Here is a 17,141-nt window from a genome sequence, read left to right on the forward strand (position 1 = left end):
AGAAAGGCTTACAAGAGTTTCTCAACATGGTGCAAGTAAATCCGGCCAGACGTGATCTTCATAGGACGGCTCAAATGAGGCAGTTAGACGTAGATCTTCATAAAGCAGGTAGTATTGTCGGTAATCGAATCGTCTTTGTAATCTTTCTCATAATTGTAATATCTAAATAAATCTCCGACAAAAAAAAAAGATAAATGCAATAACGAAGTTGAACAAAAAAAAAAGATGTGGAAGCACCGTGGCCTAGTGGTCAAGGTTTAAAGGCTTCTACATCCAGGTATGGGGTTCAAACCCCAAGCAATGCAATTTCTACAGGAAGAGGTCTGGGTTTCAATTCCCGGAGAAGGCGAATTATGCAGAAAATTAGAGAAACTGCTTACAAGAGATCTTCAGCATGGCGCAAGGAATACCGTCAGGAATGGATCTCATAGGACTACTCAGAGTGATGCAGTCAGGCGTGAATCCTCATAAGACAGGTAGAATTGTCGGCTGTAATATCGTCTATGTAATATTTCTCATAATTTGTAACAACATAATTAATCCGACAAAAAAAAAAAAAAAAGAACAAAAAAAAAAAAAGATAACTGCAATAACGAAGGCCCATTATCAAAGCGATGGCAATCTCGTGATTACTGGTGAACACGTGGATCACAAGTATTCGCGCCATGAACCACGATTAGTGAAAATGTTTGAATCCAAAATTATTGCAATACGCCTTATGACTGGTGAAAACAATATAAACCAAAAAAATATCGATACATCCACTACATGGAAAAAGAAAGTCACACTGAACCTGATAAAAGGCTCATTTGATCTTAAAAAACAGTGACGATTAGGAAACTGAATAAATCTATCAGACTTTATGAAAGAGGAAAAATACTGATCACGAAAAATATTCGTTGAAGAAAATGGGTGTGGCGACACAAATGGTGGTCTAGTAATTGGTATTAGTATGCCAAAACAAGAGGTAATTAAGCCCAGAGATCAAGTATATAAAGCTGTAGAGGCATTGCTATATATACCATATATATGATATTTGTAAGTTGTAATAATAACCTGTGAGATCGTGTTTGAGTATACTGTGTGGTCTGGTGTTGGGTATTTGTTGTTGTGGATTGCTTACTGCTCAAGCAACCATTCCAGGCTCTGTATATAGAAAGATAAATTATAAACACATTCACTAAACCCTTTTCGTAGATAAAAGAAGGTCTCATACGATGGGAGTGATGTTAATACATACCTTGACGCATTCAGGCAGCTCGTTATCTTCTGTTCTAACATGAACCTGCAGAGAGAGAGAGAGAGAGAGAGAGAGAGGTTATGGGATTGTGAATATTCTGTATTTTCTTGAAATAAATAAAAAAGCCTTTCAAGTATTGAATAGTTTGGTACCTTTATGACTCGTTGGTAGGCTGAGATCTTGTTGTGTTCAATGCAGGCGAGAACTACGAGTCCGGCTGCTACAGTTGAGGGCCAAAAACAGAGTTGGGTGTGATCGGATAGTGAGGTAACGGCCAAGGATTTGGCTTTCCTTTCAACTTCTGGGTTGGCTCGGGCAGCTTTTAGGTAGAACCTGAGATGCACAAATGATATTTGTATATTTCAGTGTGTATATGTGTATTGGAACAGAAAACATACAGTACCAGAGGATTTTACCATAAGAAGCTAAAGATTGTGGGTGAGAAGCATTTGAAGTTGAGGACTTCTTGAACCAGCCACTCCATTGCCACCACTTCATGCCGGCTATACTTTAGGTTCTGGATGTAGAAGTTCCTTTTCCGGATGCTAATCAAATAGAGGAAGTATCAGGCGAGCATAAGGTTTTTACAGAAAAGAGCTTTTGAGAAACAGAATCAAATATTTAACAAACATGACTATATAGGATTTGTGAATATCGAAACCATATAGGATTTGTATTACACTATCATTAGTCCCTGAATTTGTTCAGTGTAAAACTCAGTTTCTTGAAATGGCACTCTTCCTATTGAGAAAATCAACCTAATGAACACTGGAAGTCAGAATAAAGAAGCTCGAAAATGGTTTGTACCTATTGTAAGGTTGATTTTCTTCAATTCTGGTGGCCAGAGTAAGACTCGCGATCCCCACTAGTACTAGAGTCCTCTCGTTGTTGAAGGATCCCTTGCTCAGGAATCGATCCAGCAGACTAACTCCTAGAAACAATGTCTCTGGCTGAAGCTCCATTTCAGAACATTGCTGCGTATAGTCAGCGAAAAGACAATCAGCAACAAAAGAATACCATAGCTTACTGATACATCCATTCACAGTATAAGATTCTGAGATAAGCTATAGATTTCATACAAGCCAGCAACAAGATCTCAAAATATTCATTCTTAACATCAGTAACTATCTTAAATCGATCTAGAAACTGCATTTCCACTCATACATATTTATTAGCTTCGGGTTCACTAATTATATAGCCAAATGCATATAAGAAGATCATGATGATGTTCACCTGCACAATCCATTGAACCATGATCAAGCGTAGACGAGAGATGAGATCAGTATGGTCCATGGTGGAGCAGTAAGCCTTAGCACAGTCACGCAGATATGCATGACTTCTCTCCCTTTCCCTCAGCCTTTGATAGCTCTCTTCAACCTCTTCATCTTCAAACCTCAGCCGCTAAAACAATAATGTATAGTTACGATTCAGATTCAAATGTTAAGGACATATCAGAACATCAAAATCAAATTAGAGTAGCAATCGAGTGAAGATCTCAAGCAATCAACCACACTTACTTCAGACTGGATATCACGGTGTTCTTCATGGCGAGAAGATTCGAGATCGTTCGGAACGGTGGATCTACAGAACTGCCCCATGAACTGGAGGTACAGAGAGCGAGTATGCGAAACGGGAGAGTCAGAGTTCGATTTCTCGGAGAATTCGCTGCCGGAATCGAAAAACATCGACGGAGTGTAATCCGAGAAACCGAAGTCGGAGGAGTACTGCGAAAGCGTCTCGGAACGTGGCTCCGACGATTCATCCTCGCCGTACTCCGAAACCTCTTCGCCGGAGAACGTCTCCGTGCAAGCGAGATCGGAGACGCGTCCGACTGTCACGAGCTCCGGCTTCAGTTCCGCGAATCCGCTCGGTTTCGAGATTTCAGTTTCTTCGTTGTTATCGGCTCCTCCTCCAGTTACGCTCCCGAACTTGGAGCAAGAGTCCACACCCGATACGAACGAAACGACGTCGCTCTCCGAAACGAAATTCAAATTCCGGCTATCGGAGACGTGCTCGGCGAACGTCACGTCGGATCGCGTGAAGGACGATTCGCTTACTTCGATCTCCTCTGCGTCCTTCTCCCTGTTTAGCTTAGAGTATGATCTTGTGATCCTCCGAAACTTCGGATCAGCAATCACACGATCAGAAACTTCTACCTCTTCGATTCGAGTCTTCTTCAGCTTCGAGCTCTTCTCGACTATGCTTGAACCGCATGAAACAGTGTCGTCGACCGCAGAGCAGGAATCTACAGAAGCAGCGGGTGCTCCTACTTCCTTGTGGTGGAGAGGTGAGGGAGAGATCTGAGCTCTCTTCTGGCGTGAGCGAAGCTTCTTCCCGGCGAACGGCGACGCCTCAGCCTTACGCTTTGAATTCCTCGACGCGATCACCTTCATGCTTTCGACGAAAATTTGAAATTTTGAAAATGGAAGTTTGTTATGGTTCGTTGCGTTAGAGAGTAGTGGGATGCAGTTATGGAAGTTAAAGAGAGAGGAGTGTGAAGGAGATGGTGGCGAGTGAGAGAGGTTTTTATTATACCCTGCGAGTGCGTCCACGTGAACGTCATTTTCATCTGGTTTTTTAGCTGTCGAAAATCGCAACCCTTGACGCTAGCGTTTGCGTTTGAATTCATGCGGTTTGATGATTACTTGAACTGGTTTAAATTGCAAACCGGTTTATTTCGGTTTGGAACCTCCGAGCGACTGATTGCGCTAATTTCAATGGCCTAAGAGCATCATTATCCCAAAGACCCATTTAAGGTCTCTTATTTTTTTTTTAATACTTTTAAGTAGTAAAAGTGAATTAAGAGATTTAGTTAAGAGACTTGAACATTTATATGCTCCAATGCAAGTCTCTTAATTAAGGTTTCTTAAAAGTTAAAACTATTTTCACTGAAACTTAAATGTATTTTAAAATCAAGTTTTTTTTATCAAACTACTTTCATTGAAATATAGAAGAGTTCAACTCCATCAATGGAAGATACAGAGATGAGCGGCGTTAGGGTTTCGGCGATTGGCGAAACTAGGGTTTCAGAGTCAGGAGATCGAGATGCGACCATGATGGATGTGGGAGAGAGAGCAAGACCACCAGGGGATCCACCAGACTGCGTGCCCTCGTATGCATCCAAGGTAGCGGGGACGAGTGAGGGAGGGATGCCGGTTCCGGAGAAACTGATCGATGATGACTTTATTACGGAGAGACTTCGAGTGGAGTTCCCTAATGGAGAAGATGGTGAACCGTCTATCACGATTGAGACAGAGGTGCTGGAAGCGATGAATGGGATGTGGAAACAGTGCATGATCGTTAGGGTTCTGGGAAGGAGTGTTGCGATATCTGCCTTGAGTAGGAAGTTACGAGAGTTATGGAATCCGAAGGGAGCAATGTACGTCATGGACTTGCCTCGGCAGTTTTTCATGGTCTGTTTCGAAAAGGAGGATGAATATATGGCAGCGCTGACAGGAGGTCCATGGAGAGTTTTCGGTAGTTATCTCATGGTGAGGGCTTGGTCACCAGAATTTGATCCCTTAAGAGATGACATTGCTACAACGCCGGTCTGGGTTAGACTAAAAAATATCCCAGTGAACTTCTATCACCGGTCGATCCTGATGGGGATTGCTAAGGGTTTGGGGAAGCCAGTTCGGGTAGACATAACCACACTGAACTTTGAGAGAGCAAGATTTGCAAGAATTTGTGTCGAAGTCAACTTAGCAAAGCCATTGAAAGGGACAGTGCTGATTAATGGTGAGAGATACTTTGTAGCGTATGAAGGGCTATCTGAAATATGTTCTAAATGTGGAATATACGGACATCTAGTCCATGGGTGTCCAAAAACTATTGCGGAGAGAGTGGCTAATATGGCATTACAGACGGAGACGTCAGTACTCCCTACATCGGTACCTAAACAAATCTCTCCGCAGGAGGATGGGTTTACTCAAGTAAAGGGAGTGAGAAGAGGAACGCAAGTGTCGAGGCAGGTGGGTATTGTGATACGAGAACCAGGTGAGGTAACTAAGCAGAGCCTTCATGAGACCTCTAATATCAAGGAGACCGCGAATATTGCACTGTCGAACAAGTATAGCAGCCTTGAGATGACTATGAATGTGGATGGAGCAAAGGAGGATATGGTTACTGGTGAAGGGAATAAGGAGAATCAGGACATGAATATTCAGAACAGGAAAGGTAAAGGTTTCTCGCAAGTGAAAGAAGGTTTGATCTTTGGCGGGAAAGCTAGTACTTCAACTAGTTCACAAGGAGCGCATAAGGAGAAGTGGGCCGCTAACAGAAAATTGATTGAGGGTAGTAGAGGAAAGCCCAAGAAAGTGAACAATAGGCCTGTTCGAGGGCTGGTGTTTGGGCCGACAAAGGGAGAAATTAGCCTATCAGAATCTGGAAAGAGACTGAGAGTGGAAAATACTACGACAGGGAGAGCTGGGGGTGTGTTCAAAAATAGCGTGGAGAATGGTCAGACTAGATCTAAAACTCTGCTACTGCGTGATGAAGAGGTGGATAATCCCATGGAGAGTACTATCAGCGTGGCGGAACAAAAAATGGCTGATACACAGACGAACCTGCAGGGAGATGGAGGGATCTTCTCTCTTGCATAACAGGGGGCCCCGGTAATTCGTATATACCTTGACATATTGATGATGATGAATTGCTTATTTTGGAATTGCCGGGGGGCAAATAAACCCAATTTCAGACGCTCGATTCGGTACATTTTGAAGAAGTTCAATACTGACGTCCTGGCGCTATTCGAAACTCATGCGGGTGGAGAAAAAGCGAGAAAGATATGTCAGAATTTGGGATTTGATAATTCTTTTCGGGTTGATGCCACTGGTCAAAGTGGTGGAATTTGGCTATTGTGGAGAGATCAGGCGGGAGCTCTTACGGTATTGGAATCGTCGGATCAGTTTGTTCATGCTAGGGTGGTGATTGGGACGGAGGGCATTCATCTCCTCGCTGTTTACGCTGCTCCTACAGTAAGTCGTCGTAGTGGGCTTTGGGGGCAGCTTAAAAGAGTAGTGGAGAATATTGATGAACCGGTGTTGGTTGGTGGAGACTTTAATACTATCTTGAGATTGGATGAAAGAACTGGAGGTAATGGTAGGCTTTCACCAGATTCTCTGACATTTGGGGAATGGATTAATGAGCTTGCATTGGTGGACATGGGATTTAAGGGGAATAAATTCACATGGAAAAGAGGAAAGGAGACGCAGAACTTTGTGGCGAAGCGTTTGGATAGGGTCTTATGTAATGCCCATGCGCGAGTAAGGTGGCAGGAGGCAGCGGTTTCACATCTCCCGTTCCTGGCATCAGACCACGCACCACTCTACCTGCAGCTAGAACCTGAGCAGAGGGGGAACCCGAAGAGGCGACCGTTTAGGTTTGAAGCCGCGTGGTTCAAGCATGAAGGCTTTAAAGAGCTACTCTCGACATCTTGGAATGGTGAACTGAGTACTCCGGAGGCATTGGTATCTCTAAAATCCAAACTTAAAAAATGGAATAAGGAGATATTTGGAGATGTTATTCAACGAAAAGAAAAGCTTTTAGGAGATATTAAAGAGATTCAGGAGCAGTTGGAGAGAAATCCATGTGATGATTTACTCTTGAAGGAAGCGGTATTGCAGAAAGAGTTTGATGTGGTCCTCGAGCAGGAGGAGGTTTTGTGGTATCAAAAATCGCGTGAAAAATGGATAGTCCTGGGCGACAGGAACACAAAGTACTATCACACAACTACAATAGTACGGCGGAAGAGAAATAAGATAGAGATGCTAAAGGATGAGGATGGCCGCTGGGTGGATCAGTCCGAGGAACTGGAAAAGCTAGCTACAAAATATTATAAGAGACTGTATTCGACTGAGGACCTCAATCTTGTTACAGAGAAGCTCCCTCAGCAAGGCTTCACTGATTTTACACGGGAGGAGTTGGTGAGTTTGAATAAACAGTTCTCGGGAGTAGATGTGGAGAGGTCTGTGAGATCGATGGGTAAATACAAGGCCCCAGGGCCGGATGGCTACCAACCTATCTTTTACCAAGAATCCTGGGACGTGGTGGGTGAGTCTGTGACTAGATTTGGGCTGAAGTTTTTTGAAACGGGAATTCTCGCAGAGGGCATGAATGATGCCATGCTGGTTCTTATACCGAAGGTCCTCAAGCCAGAAAAAATTATGCAGTTCCGGCCTATAAGCTTATGCAATGTTCTTTTCAAGATCATAACAAAGATGATGGTGCTGAGACTGAAGCATCTGATGCCTAAACTTATAGGACCTGCGCAAGCAAGCTTTATTCCTGGTCGTCTGAGTCAGGATAATATTGTAATCGTCCAGGAAGCAGTTCACTCAATGAGGAGGAAGAAAGGGCGAAGAGGCTGGATGCTTCTTAAACTGGATCTTGAGAAGGCTTATGACAGAATCAGGTGGGATTTCTTGGAAGATACTCTCAATGCAGCACACCTACCTCAGATTTGGATTAAATGGATCATGGAATGTGTTACGAATCCTGGAATGAGCCTGTTGTGGAATGGAGAAAGGACAGAATCATTTACGCCTCAGCGTGGACTCCGACAAGGTGATCCCCTATCCCCATACCTATTTGTGTTATGCATGGAGAGACTGTGCCATCAGATTGAGTTCGCAGTAGCTAATAAGGAGTGGAAGCCGATCAGATTATCTAGGGGTGGACCATCTTTATCTCATGTTTGTTTCGCAGATGATCTGATCATATTTGCAGAGGCTTCGATAGCGCAGATTCGAGTAATACGCAAGGTCCTAGAGAGGTTTTGTGGGGCTTCGGGGCAGAAAGTTAATCTGGAAAAATCTGTAATCTTTTTCTCTGAGAATATTCACCGGGATCTAGCCAATTCGATAAGCAATGAGAGTGGTATCAAAGGAACGAAGGAATTGGGTAAGTACCTTGGTATGCCAGTTCTCCAGAAAAGAATTAATAAGGAGACGTTTGGGGAAGTGATTGAGAAGATTTCATCTAAGCTCGCTGGATGGAAGAGTAGATTTTTGAGTTTGGCAGGAAGGATAACGCTCACCAAATCTGTTCTCACATCTATTCCGGTTCATACGATGAGCACTATATCACTGCCGATATCAACTTTAAACCAACTGGATAAGATCGCTAGAGGCTTTATATGGGGAAGTAGTGAAGGGAACAGAAAGCAACACTTGGTGTCTTGGGACGTAATTTGTAAGCCTAAAAAAGAAGGGGGACTTGGCATTAGGTTGGCAAAGGAGATGAATATTGCTTTACTAGCGAAACTTGGATGGAGATTGTTGACTACGGAGGATGCTTTGTGGGTCAAGATCCTGAGGAAAAAATTTAAAGTAGGTGAGTTATATGATCCAACATGGCTGATAGGTCAGGGGACTTGGTCACCGACTTGGAGAAGCATAGCGGTGGGTATCAGAGATGTGATTGTTCCGGGGACGCGTTGGATCTTAGGGAATGGTCGCAGGGTCCGGTTTTGGAAAGACAAATGGTTGTTAGACGAACCTCTGCAGAACTTGAGTATGGTGCACATACCGGAGCTGATACTAGAGGCAAGGGCTCGGGATTTATGGCACAGTGGAACTGGCTGGGTAACTCAAGTTATCGAACCATATACATCAATACATGACCGGTTAAGATTGGCTGCAATGGTTATTGATGATGTTACTGGGGCCCGTGATAGAATGTCGTGGGGGGAGAGTAAGGATGGTCTATTCTCGGTTAAGTCTGCATATGCCTTTTTGACTAGAGATAGAGTACCAAGACCGAATATGGAAGCTCTGTATAATCGCGTGTGGCGCCTAGTGGCTCCTGAACGAGTCCGTGTCTTCTTATGGTTGGTGTCTCATCAGGTTATCATGACAAATATGGAGAGGAAGCGTAGACACTTGAGTGATAATGGAGTGTGCAGTCTGTGTAAAAATGGAGATGAAACTATCCTCCATGTGCTTCGAGATTGCCCGGCAGCAGCGGGATTATGGACGAAAAGTGTTATGCCGAGTAGACAGCATCGCTTCTTCAGCCTACCTCTTCTAGAGTGGCTCTATGACAATCTCGCGAGTGATAGGTCAGGTAATGGGAGCCAGTGGCCAACAATCTTTGCAGTTACGGTGTGGTGGTGTTGGAAATGGAGATGTGGGTATGTTTTCGGTGATATAGGGAAATGTCGAGATAGAGTGCAGTATGTTAGAGATAAAGCCCGAGAAGTGATGGACGCGAACAAGATCCTAAGTAAGAGATCAGTTGCTGGGGGTCGGGTAGAGAAGCAGATAGCATGGAAGTGTCCTGAGAGTGGCTGGTATAAACTAAATACGGATGGAGCAGCTCGAGGTAATCCTGGTCTGGCTACTGCGGGAGGGGTTGTGCGGGGCGAGTACGGGACGTGGGAAGGGGGCTTTGCGGTTAACATTGGTATTTGCTCTGCTCCGTTAGCAGAATTGTGGGGTGTGTACTATGGCCTGTGCATAGCATGGGACCGTGGTATTCGGCAGCTGGAGGTTGAAGTAGATTCTGAAAGTGTGGTGGGCTTTCTTCAGACAGGGATTCATGATGCACATCCCTTGTCCTTCCTAGTACGTTTGTGCTATGGCTTTGTTTCAAGAGACTGGTTAGTCAAATTTTCTCACGTGTATAGGGAGGCTAATCGTCTAGCAGATGAATTAGCTAACTATGCGTTTTCTTTACCGTTTGGTTTACACTATTTTGAGTCGGCTCCAGAGCATGTTGCTCCTGTTTTGTTGGAGGATTGTAATGGGATGTCTAGAACTCGGCGGGTTTACCTGTAGTTGTTGATTTATTTTGAAATAAAGTGTAGGAGACTCAGGTCTCCTGCCGTTTACCAAAAAAAAATCAATGGAAGATACAATAAAGCTACAAGGAGCCAAACAAACCAAAGTATAGACCAATAAACTGGACAAACAAATAAGAAAGCTTAACCATCTTCAAAACAATGTTCCCTATAACAATTTCACTAATAACAAGTCCAAGGAGATAGCAAGTAAAGTTAAGCTTATTAAGTGTAACAGACTTTGCAACCTTCACCATATAATCATAGAATTCCTAACTAACAATCAGATCTAAGCCTACATATTATAACTCATGTAGTATAACAGAAAAATATGAACTATGCTCCCATAAATCCCTCACCTTAGCCACTTGACAACAAGTTTTCATTTTCTCAACTTTGGACAGATCCGTTGTACCGCTCGTTTTCCATGTTCCCAAACTCCAGACCCTCTCTCCTTATAGTTGAACATATATCCACGAGTCCATAAGGTTCCTGCCAAATATGAGCTCAGTCCGAGCTCATTTTCCCAACCAAACAAGACGATCCATCAACATACCACTCTGTTTCACAATGTACCAAACCGGTTCAGAAATACATGAATAACTAATAAACTGACCGTCCACTTTTCGATCACACCGTTGAATTCTGAGTCTGCAGTGTCCCCTACATCTGTACAAAGTTTCAGTCAGATCAGCATACAAATGAACCTTCCACGCTCTCTTGAATTTGCTGCAACAGAACAGTTGAACCTCCCAGATTTGAGCTGCTACTTCTGATGCTTGCGTAGGAAGCAAGGCACACCACAACGAAGTCGTTACTCCAATGACAGAGACGTCAGTTTCTATGGTTTCCCTGCCACGTCCTCTATTAAGAGAAACTCCATGTGATCTCCCAAACTCATATCTGATCCGGATCTCTCTTTCGAAACTCCATCTCAAACTGTGTACTTCTTCTTCTCTAGTTCACCTTTCTCCATCTCACGTTCTTCTCCTTTTTCTCTTTAACTTCTTTCTCTTTTATCGGCTGCTATCCTCGTTTTAATCTTTTATTCAATTGGATTTAAATGAGATTTTAGATTTAAGTCTACGATCACTTTTGGTAAAGAATCAGATGAGAGTTTTGAAACCTGTGTACGAAGAAGACGCGGCGGCGGAGGAAAACGTGAGGTTGACGAGAAGTGAGTCTCTGAGTCGGCTGATGGCGTCGGAGTCGTCGCGGAGAGGTCATCGTCGGAGTCGCCGGTTGATGGAGTCGGAGTCGTTGCTGATAGGTCATCGTGGAGGAGAGATCAGCAGATGGAGTCGGAGTGGCCGAGGAGACACAAAAGAAAGAGAGAGAATGCTTTGGTAGAGAGAGAGAGGGATGAGATAATGACACGTGTTCACAAAACCCGTCTCTTGTGTGGCTTATTAAGCGACGTCTCCTCTTTAATTAGCTAATTTTTCTTTTTTTTTTTAAATCTGAAAACATTGAATACGGGCCTTAAGAGCCCGCGATAATGGTGCTCTAAGTTTATAAGACTTGGACCCAAAACCTTTTTGAAAAGGGGCAAAGATGGCAAAAATGTGAATCTCCTTAGTTGAATCTGATATTTTAGTCCACTTAAATCTATATTCACTGATTAGGATTACACTACAGCATACGAACCAAACTTAAATACATTACAGAATATCTCTCCATTTCAATCTTTAATTGGTAAGTTCATAACTACGACGTTATCAAAAGATTTATTATATGGTATGTACAGATTTGAAGGACTCTGATTTAATCAGGTCAATGATCCAGTCCCTTTGACCAAAGATTAATTAATTACTTTCCAAAATAAACAAATCTTACAACAGAAAAGTTTATGATATATTTTAAAGGAAAATATATATATGTATATATCTTATATCTTCCCTATATATCAGTTTCATTTTCACTAAAGGTCCCAATAACGTTTGGATTAGTATTTTTCAAAAGCTGCAGAAGGATGAGGAACCTCCAATTTTTTGTTGTTCTTTTCATGGCTATCTTCATTGTTTCAGGTACTAAATTGATCTTAGGTATATGAATTACTCGTAAGTAAAGGTTAACACCAAAATAGTTATAATTGCTGAGAATTACTTGGATCTTTATTTATTGTATGTGTTTGATAAGATCAATCAATTGGTTTGGTTGTGTGATAGACTCTTCTGAAAAACTTTGGCACATGTAAACGAGGTGATCTACCTAACTGAAATATGACCTAATTATAAGTTTAGTTCTTTGTGCATTATACCACAAAATTGTGTTTATTCTTATGGTTAATTAATATTCTGAATTTTTATTTATTGTTTGAGGTGCGAAAGAGATGCGAATGAATCAGGAGAAAAAAACTTGTCCCGTGTACTGGCCAATGGTTCCATGCGATGCTAAAAAATGCGAGAAGATGTGTCTTGACTTTTACGGTCTACAGGTGTCCTCCTCTTACTGTGATAAACCCGGAGACCCAAACGCTCAATGTGTATGTGTTTTTACAGACTGTTGATAATGCTTAAGATAGATTTATCCATTAACAGGCATTATCGTGTGTTTATGTAACCCAAAAATAAGTTATACAACAACCGTTAATTACTTTGTTTTACTAACATAGGTAGATGAGCATGCATTCTTAGAACATTTCCAACCCACTCCTATATTTATTCTCCTAAAATAGAGATTATTATTTTCTCCTCTATATTTAGGGGAAAAAATAGCATTCCTCTGTTCCAAAAAAAAAAAAAAAAAAAAAAAAATAGCATTCCTCTATAATAGAGACATACTTTTTTATTTACACAATAGTCCTTTAACTTTTTGTAGTTATAATGAAAATACATGTTTATGTAGAAATACATTATTTTACATATAAAACGCAATTATCTTTTGTTTACATAATATTTTTAATTTTTACAGTTATAAGTAAATAAAATAAATAAATAATAACATTATTTTATGTGAAAGTCTAATTTTTAACAAATAATACTTAATTTTATATTTAAAACTAAAATTATTAATTATAGTTTAATTACTAAAAAAATCTACATAAACTTTACATATTGATAACATATTTATTTAAATATTAATTAATACAACATATTAAAACACCTTAATATTATGGTAAATTACTTCCGGATCTCCATAATGATGGTTAGATAATGTATACTTTGTTTTATTATTTTTGTTTGATGTTTTTTGTAACAAACTGTTTAAATTAAATAATATTGCACTTTTATGAAAAAGATCCAAAAGATATAATGAATATGTCAATTTTCAATATTTATAAGTTAAAATGTGTTAATTGTAAAATTTTATAAGAATCTCTTAAAAATATTCCTTTTTAGAGAAAAAAATAGAGAAACACATTGGAAAAAAACTCACTTTTATTATAAAAAATAAAATAGAAAAATACATTGGAGATGATCTAAATGGTTTATGCACGTTCTCCAATGCTAATTGCTAAAGATATGTTGTTAACTGTGAATATTTTCGAAAAACTTTTGGTTTTATTTTTCTTAAACGCAAAGCAGGACGGCATGCGCGCGCTATAGAACTTTTAATTCTCAAATTACGATTGTCGTTGCATGATTCTACAAAGCGCTCCACAAAACGAAGCATAATAAAACACGAGTAAACTAGTAATTTCACAAACTTGGCGAAATGCGTTTAACATAATTAATAGCACCGAATACCGTTGTCACGTTTCTCCCTATTTTAAGGAGGTGATGATGAGAGAACAATGTCGTTTAGCTGATTGTACACCGCATCCATAAAACGGTGGGTTTCGATAATAGGCTTCTCCATTGCTTCCTTCAACTCCCGTAGAGTCAAGCAGTAAGCTTCCTATATGCGAATCAATTTTGACATGTATTATATATTTTTTTCTACAATATCAAATCAGAATTGTGAAAAAAAAAGCGTGAATTTAAAAGGCATGTGAAAATGTTGTTTGTTGTTGTGAACTACATTTTCGCTGAAATTGTTTATAATTTACAGAAAGGGAGATAAAGGGAGAATTACCATGAATTGATCAAGCTCTGAAGAGGTAGCATCGGAGGGAGAATCAGAGTGGAGAGAGAGTTTAGTTAGGGCAAGATCATCCACCGTGTTTACCATCTCCGGCAAGTCAAAGTCGCCGGAACACACCTGGTTTTGATGGGTCCAAATACGTTAGAAATTAAAATAGTGTATAAAATTCCATTTGAATAAGATAGAGAGAGGAGGACCTTTAAACAACTGAGATGTGAGTGAAGAAGAAGCCCATAGAGAGGATGGCTTGAGATTCTCTCCTTTAGAATCTCGTTTTCTTCTTCTTCTTCTTTTGTTTTCTGATTGATCTCGTGTTTCATGTTTTGTAAGAAACTGTTCTCGTCTTTCTTCATTTCCATGTTTCGTTAGTTTATTACAGAAGCTCTACTAGTACATACAATATATAACATGCATATATATAGTATAGAGACATGTAATCTGCTTGTGAATCTAGGGGTTTAAGATTACCTTTTGGTCTGTTTGTCGGTATACGAGACTCTTATTACTGTTACACATATTTATTGTACACATATATTATCACGATTACATTAGTCACTGGTCAACGGTCACACTATATATGGTCAACATCACAACATGTATACATATATATCATATTATTAAGCGATTGTATGTATATTCATATACAAAAAATCGTTTATTAGACCAAAAAATAAATCGTTTAAAAAAAACAAGTTATTAGATTGGATTGTGATTCCTTTGTATATGAAACTAATCACATGATATAAGTACTTAATCAAGAAAATAAATAAGGATGAGAATGAAAAAGGCGAGATGAAGTGAAAGGAGAGGGAAGAGTGGAGGAACAGTGGAAGCAGAAAATATTATCAAGAAAAGGGTGAAGCATTATGGTGTTGCTTACGAAAGCACTTTGAGTCAGACTGTCGATAAATAGAATTATGCACAAGTTTCATTGTTTCCATCTTTGCCTTTTTTGTTTTCATCAGTTTTTATCCAATAATTAAAATTTGCTTAATAATAGCTGATAATGAGTTCGTTTCATAGGAAATTACATGTAAAAACGAAGGAGACTAAACAATGTTTGTATAGTTTTTTTTTTTTATCAAACTAAACTTGCATTAATCTTAAATATGTTTACACTTCAACAAATAAGGATACAATTAGACTATTGACAACCAAACAAACAAAAACAACATAAGGAATAGAATGGTGATACAAATCACAAGAAAGAGCCATATGAAATCGTATCACAACAACATCATAAACTTTTTTAAAGACTGCATCTAGTGTAATCGGTAGGACCACACATACTGCACCATACGCAGAAAAGAGCATTCGATGGGAAGAAAATTCTTGCAATACCAACGAAACTTGTTTATCCAATTCACTCCATATAAGAAGAAATATTAGGAAAGAAGACTGATTCAAACGGGGGACAAACGGAAAATCATAACCCGCCACATCTATATTCATCGGGATAAAGATGACAATGAGCTTCTCTTCTATCTGCCACCAAAAAGAGAGATACACAAACACAACACTAACATCCAGAATGGAACCCGTAAGAAAACTGCATATTGCAGATGCTCGCGCCAAGGCGATATAAATGCTACTAGAGGTCGCGAAGGTAAAACCAAATGAGACTAAACCCATTGTTATATCACCAGCTAAGATCATGAACCTCAATTCCAACATCACCCATACAAATAGCTGTCTAAACCATTATACAGTAGCAGAATAAGTAAAAAATAAAGAGTTAAGATGAGCATGAAGGACCTTACAAGGACGATTGGTAAGGAGGTCGAAACAAGAACTGATGGAAGGCCAGTCGACACACCCAAATAGAGACATGTATATCACATGAGAATGGAGCCCATAGGCAAAGGAAGTGTCATCGACACACCCAAACCCAAATAAGAACCTGTATACCACAGGAGAAAGGAGCCTGACGGCGAAGGACGTGTTGCTAGTAGACACCGAGAGATGACCACCACCACCATTCTTTGTCGCCATCCTGGATGGGGGCTTCAGAGTTGAGATATGGATAAGAAGGTGAACAACGTTTGTATAATTTATCCATATTTAATTTTCAAACGATTTAAAAATGCAATTTGATAAATCGTCACACATGAAAATATTTTATATAACTAATACATGTCAAAACATGAAAAACAGCTATTGACACTTACCTCTATAAATTCATGCATCTACATATTACAAGCTCATAAGTTGTAACTACTGCTTAATAATCTGAAATTTACAATACTTCATACATATACAGTTGAACATCTATAAATTAATACTCGATAAATTAATAATTTCTATAAATTAATAAATTTGGCCGGTCCTAACTTGGGGTGGTTCAAAATTTGACACAAATCGATAAAATAATAAGATAATTTTTTTAAAAAAAGTTCTATGTAAATATATATAGTCCCTTTGAAATTATAAATTAATAATTTATATTTTTTTGACAGCATAAATTAATAATTTATATGTATACATATTTTATATAAGTAATAACTTATTATTATATTGTTTGTATTATATTTACAATGGAATTATTTTTATATTTTTTCAACACTGCATATATTTTTGATGAGATTCAGTAATATTATATCTAAAACCACGTTTAAGTTTTATGTAATATATATTATATACATAAAATAATATAATAATAAAATTAATATAAATGTCAAATTTCAAAAAATAACAATTAATGTCTATACACCAAAATCAAATATATATATATTTTTAGAATAATATATCTTAAAATAAAATAAAAACTAAATAAGAAAACTTTTTGTAAATTAATATCTCTATAAATTAAAAAAAATTATACTTGTTTGGCCAAATACCCCGACCTATAATTGATATATTTGGCGTGTTTGTATGCTAATAGAAATCAAAACGCTTTATAATGATGGCCGAAACAATAAAATAGCCACATGATTAACGAAATAACTAACGATTAAGCTGTTTTTTATTTGCATAATCTTGAATATTGGAGAAGAGAGAGAGAGAGAGATGAAGGAAGCTGGAAAGAAAGAAAGAAAAAGGAAAATCAGAATAGTGAACAGTGAGAAGATCATAAATAGGAATACAACTGTTGTATCA

General features: G+C 39.2%; 4 protein-coding genes across 4 annotated transcripts; 2 read left to right on the forward strand and 2 right to left on the reverse strand.

Annotated features, from left to right (window-relative positions):
- Positions 1–719: 719 nt before the first annotated feature.
- On the reverse strand, positions 720–3,932 carry LOC106351302 (cyclin-SDS). The gene is made up of 7 exons (XM_013791117.3): positions 2,758–3,932; positions 2,474–2,641; positions 2,048–2,214; positions 1,657–1,785; positions 1,393–1,573; positions 1,241–1,285; positions 720–1,146 (listed from the first exon to the last, which is right to left on the reverse strand). Exons 1-7 carry the CDS (start codon positions 3,631–3,633, stop codon positions 1,120–1,122), a joined length of 1,593 nt encoding a protein of 530 aa, XP_013646571.2. The 5' UTR covers positions 3,634–3,932; the 3' UTR covers positions 720–1,119.
- Positions 3,933–3,957: 25 nt separating this feature from the next.
- Positions 3,958–10,017, forward strand: LOC125575844. The gene is made up of 2 exons (XM_048734970.1): positions 3,958–5,835; positions 5,962–10,017. The coding sequence occupies exons 1-2, from the start codon at positions 4,210–4,212 to the stop codon at positions 10,015–10,017; spliced, it is 5,682 nt and encodes a 1,893-aa protein (XP_048590927.1). The 5' UTR covers positions 3,958–4,209.
- Positions 10,018–11,921: 1,904 nt separating this feature from the next.
- LOC106349822 (defensin-like protein 201) lies at positions 11,922–12,614 on the forward strand. The gene is made up of 2 exons (XM_013789790.3): positions 11,922–12,046; positions 12,341–12,614. Exons 1-2 carry the CDS (start codon positions 11,992–11,994, stop codon positions 12,526–12,528), a joined length of 243 nt encoding a protein of 80 aa, XP_013645244.2. The 5' UTR covers positions 11,922–11,991; the 3' UTR covers positions 12,529–12,614.
- Positions 12,615–13,562: 948 nt separating this feature from the next.
- Positions 13,563–14,465, reverse strand: LOC106351303 (protein KNATM). Its single transcript, XM_013791118.3, has 3 exons — positions 14,243–14,465; positions 14,037–14,162; positions 13,563–13,859 (listed from the first exon to the last, which is right to left on the reverse strand). The coding sequence occupies exons 1-3, from the start codon at positions 14,402–14,404 to the stop codon at positions 13,731–13,733; spliced, it is 417 nt and encodes a 138-aa protein (XP_013646572.2). The 5' UTR covers positions 14,405–14,465; the 3' UTR covers positions 13,563–13,730.
- Between the last annotated feature and the right edge of the window lie 2,676 nt (positions 14,466–17,141).

The sequence above is a fragment of the Brassica napus genome, chromosome A6, assembly GCF_020379485.1.
Source record: "Brassica napus cultivar Da-Ae chromosome A6, Da-Ae, whole genome shotgun sequence".
Classification (NCBI taxonomy): domain Eukaryota; kingdom Viridiplantae; phylum Streptophyta; class Magnoliopsida; order Brassicales; family Brassicaceae; genus Brassica; species Brassica napus.

What these genes read in the sequence shown, in the direction of transcription:
- LOC106349822 (XM_013789790.3), top strand. Translation starts at nt 11,992, where the DNA reads ATGAGGAACCTCCAATTTTTTGTTGTTCTTTTCATGGCTATCTTCATT. An exon ending in GGCTATCTTCATTGTTTCAG is followed by an intron (nt 12,047 to 12,340) that starts GTACTAAATTGA and finishes TTATTGTTTGAG; the next exon opens with GTGCGAAAGAGATGCGAATG.
- LOC125575844 (XM_048734970.1), top strand. Translation starts at nt 4,210, where the DNA reads ATGGAAGATACAGAGATGAGCGGCGTTAGGGTTTCGGCGATTGGCGAA. An exon ending in ATGGAGGGATCTTCTCTCTT is followed by an intron (nt 5,836 to 5,961) that starts GCATAACAGGGG and finishes TACATTTTGAAG; the next exon opens with AAGTTCAATACTGACGTCCT.
- LOC106351302 (XM_013791117.3), bottom strand. Translation starts at nt 3,633, where the DNA reads ATGAAGGTGATCGCGTCGAGGAATTCAAAGCGTAAGGCTGAGGCGTCG. An exon ending in GAAAATCAACCTTACAATAG is followed by an intron (nt 1,786 to 2,047) that starts GTACAAACCATT and finishes CTATTTGATTAG; the next exon opens with CATCCGGAAAAGGAACTTCT. An exon ending in AGCTGCCTGAATGCGTCAAG is followed by an intron (nt 1,147 to 1,240) that starts GTATGTATTAAC and finishes TTCTATATACAG; the next exon opens with AGCCTGGAATGGTTGCTTGA.
- LOC106351303 (XM_013791118.3), bottom strand. Translation starts at nt 14,404, where the DNA reads ATGGAAATGAAGAAAGACGAGAACAGTTTCTTACAAAACATGAAACAC. An exon ending in CACATCTCAGTTGTTTAAAG is followed by an intron (nt 14,163 to 14,242) that starts GTCCTCCTCTCT and finishes CATCAAAACCAG; the next exon opens with GTGTGTTCCGGCGACTTTGA. An exon ending in CAGAGCTTGATCAATTCATG is followed by an intron (nt 13,860 to 14,036) that starts GTAATTCTCCCT and finishes ATTCGCATATAG; the next exon opens with GAAGCTTACTGCTTGACTCT.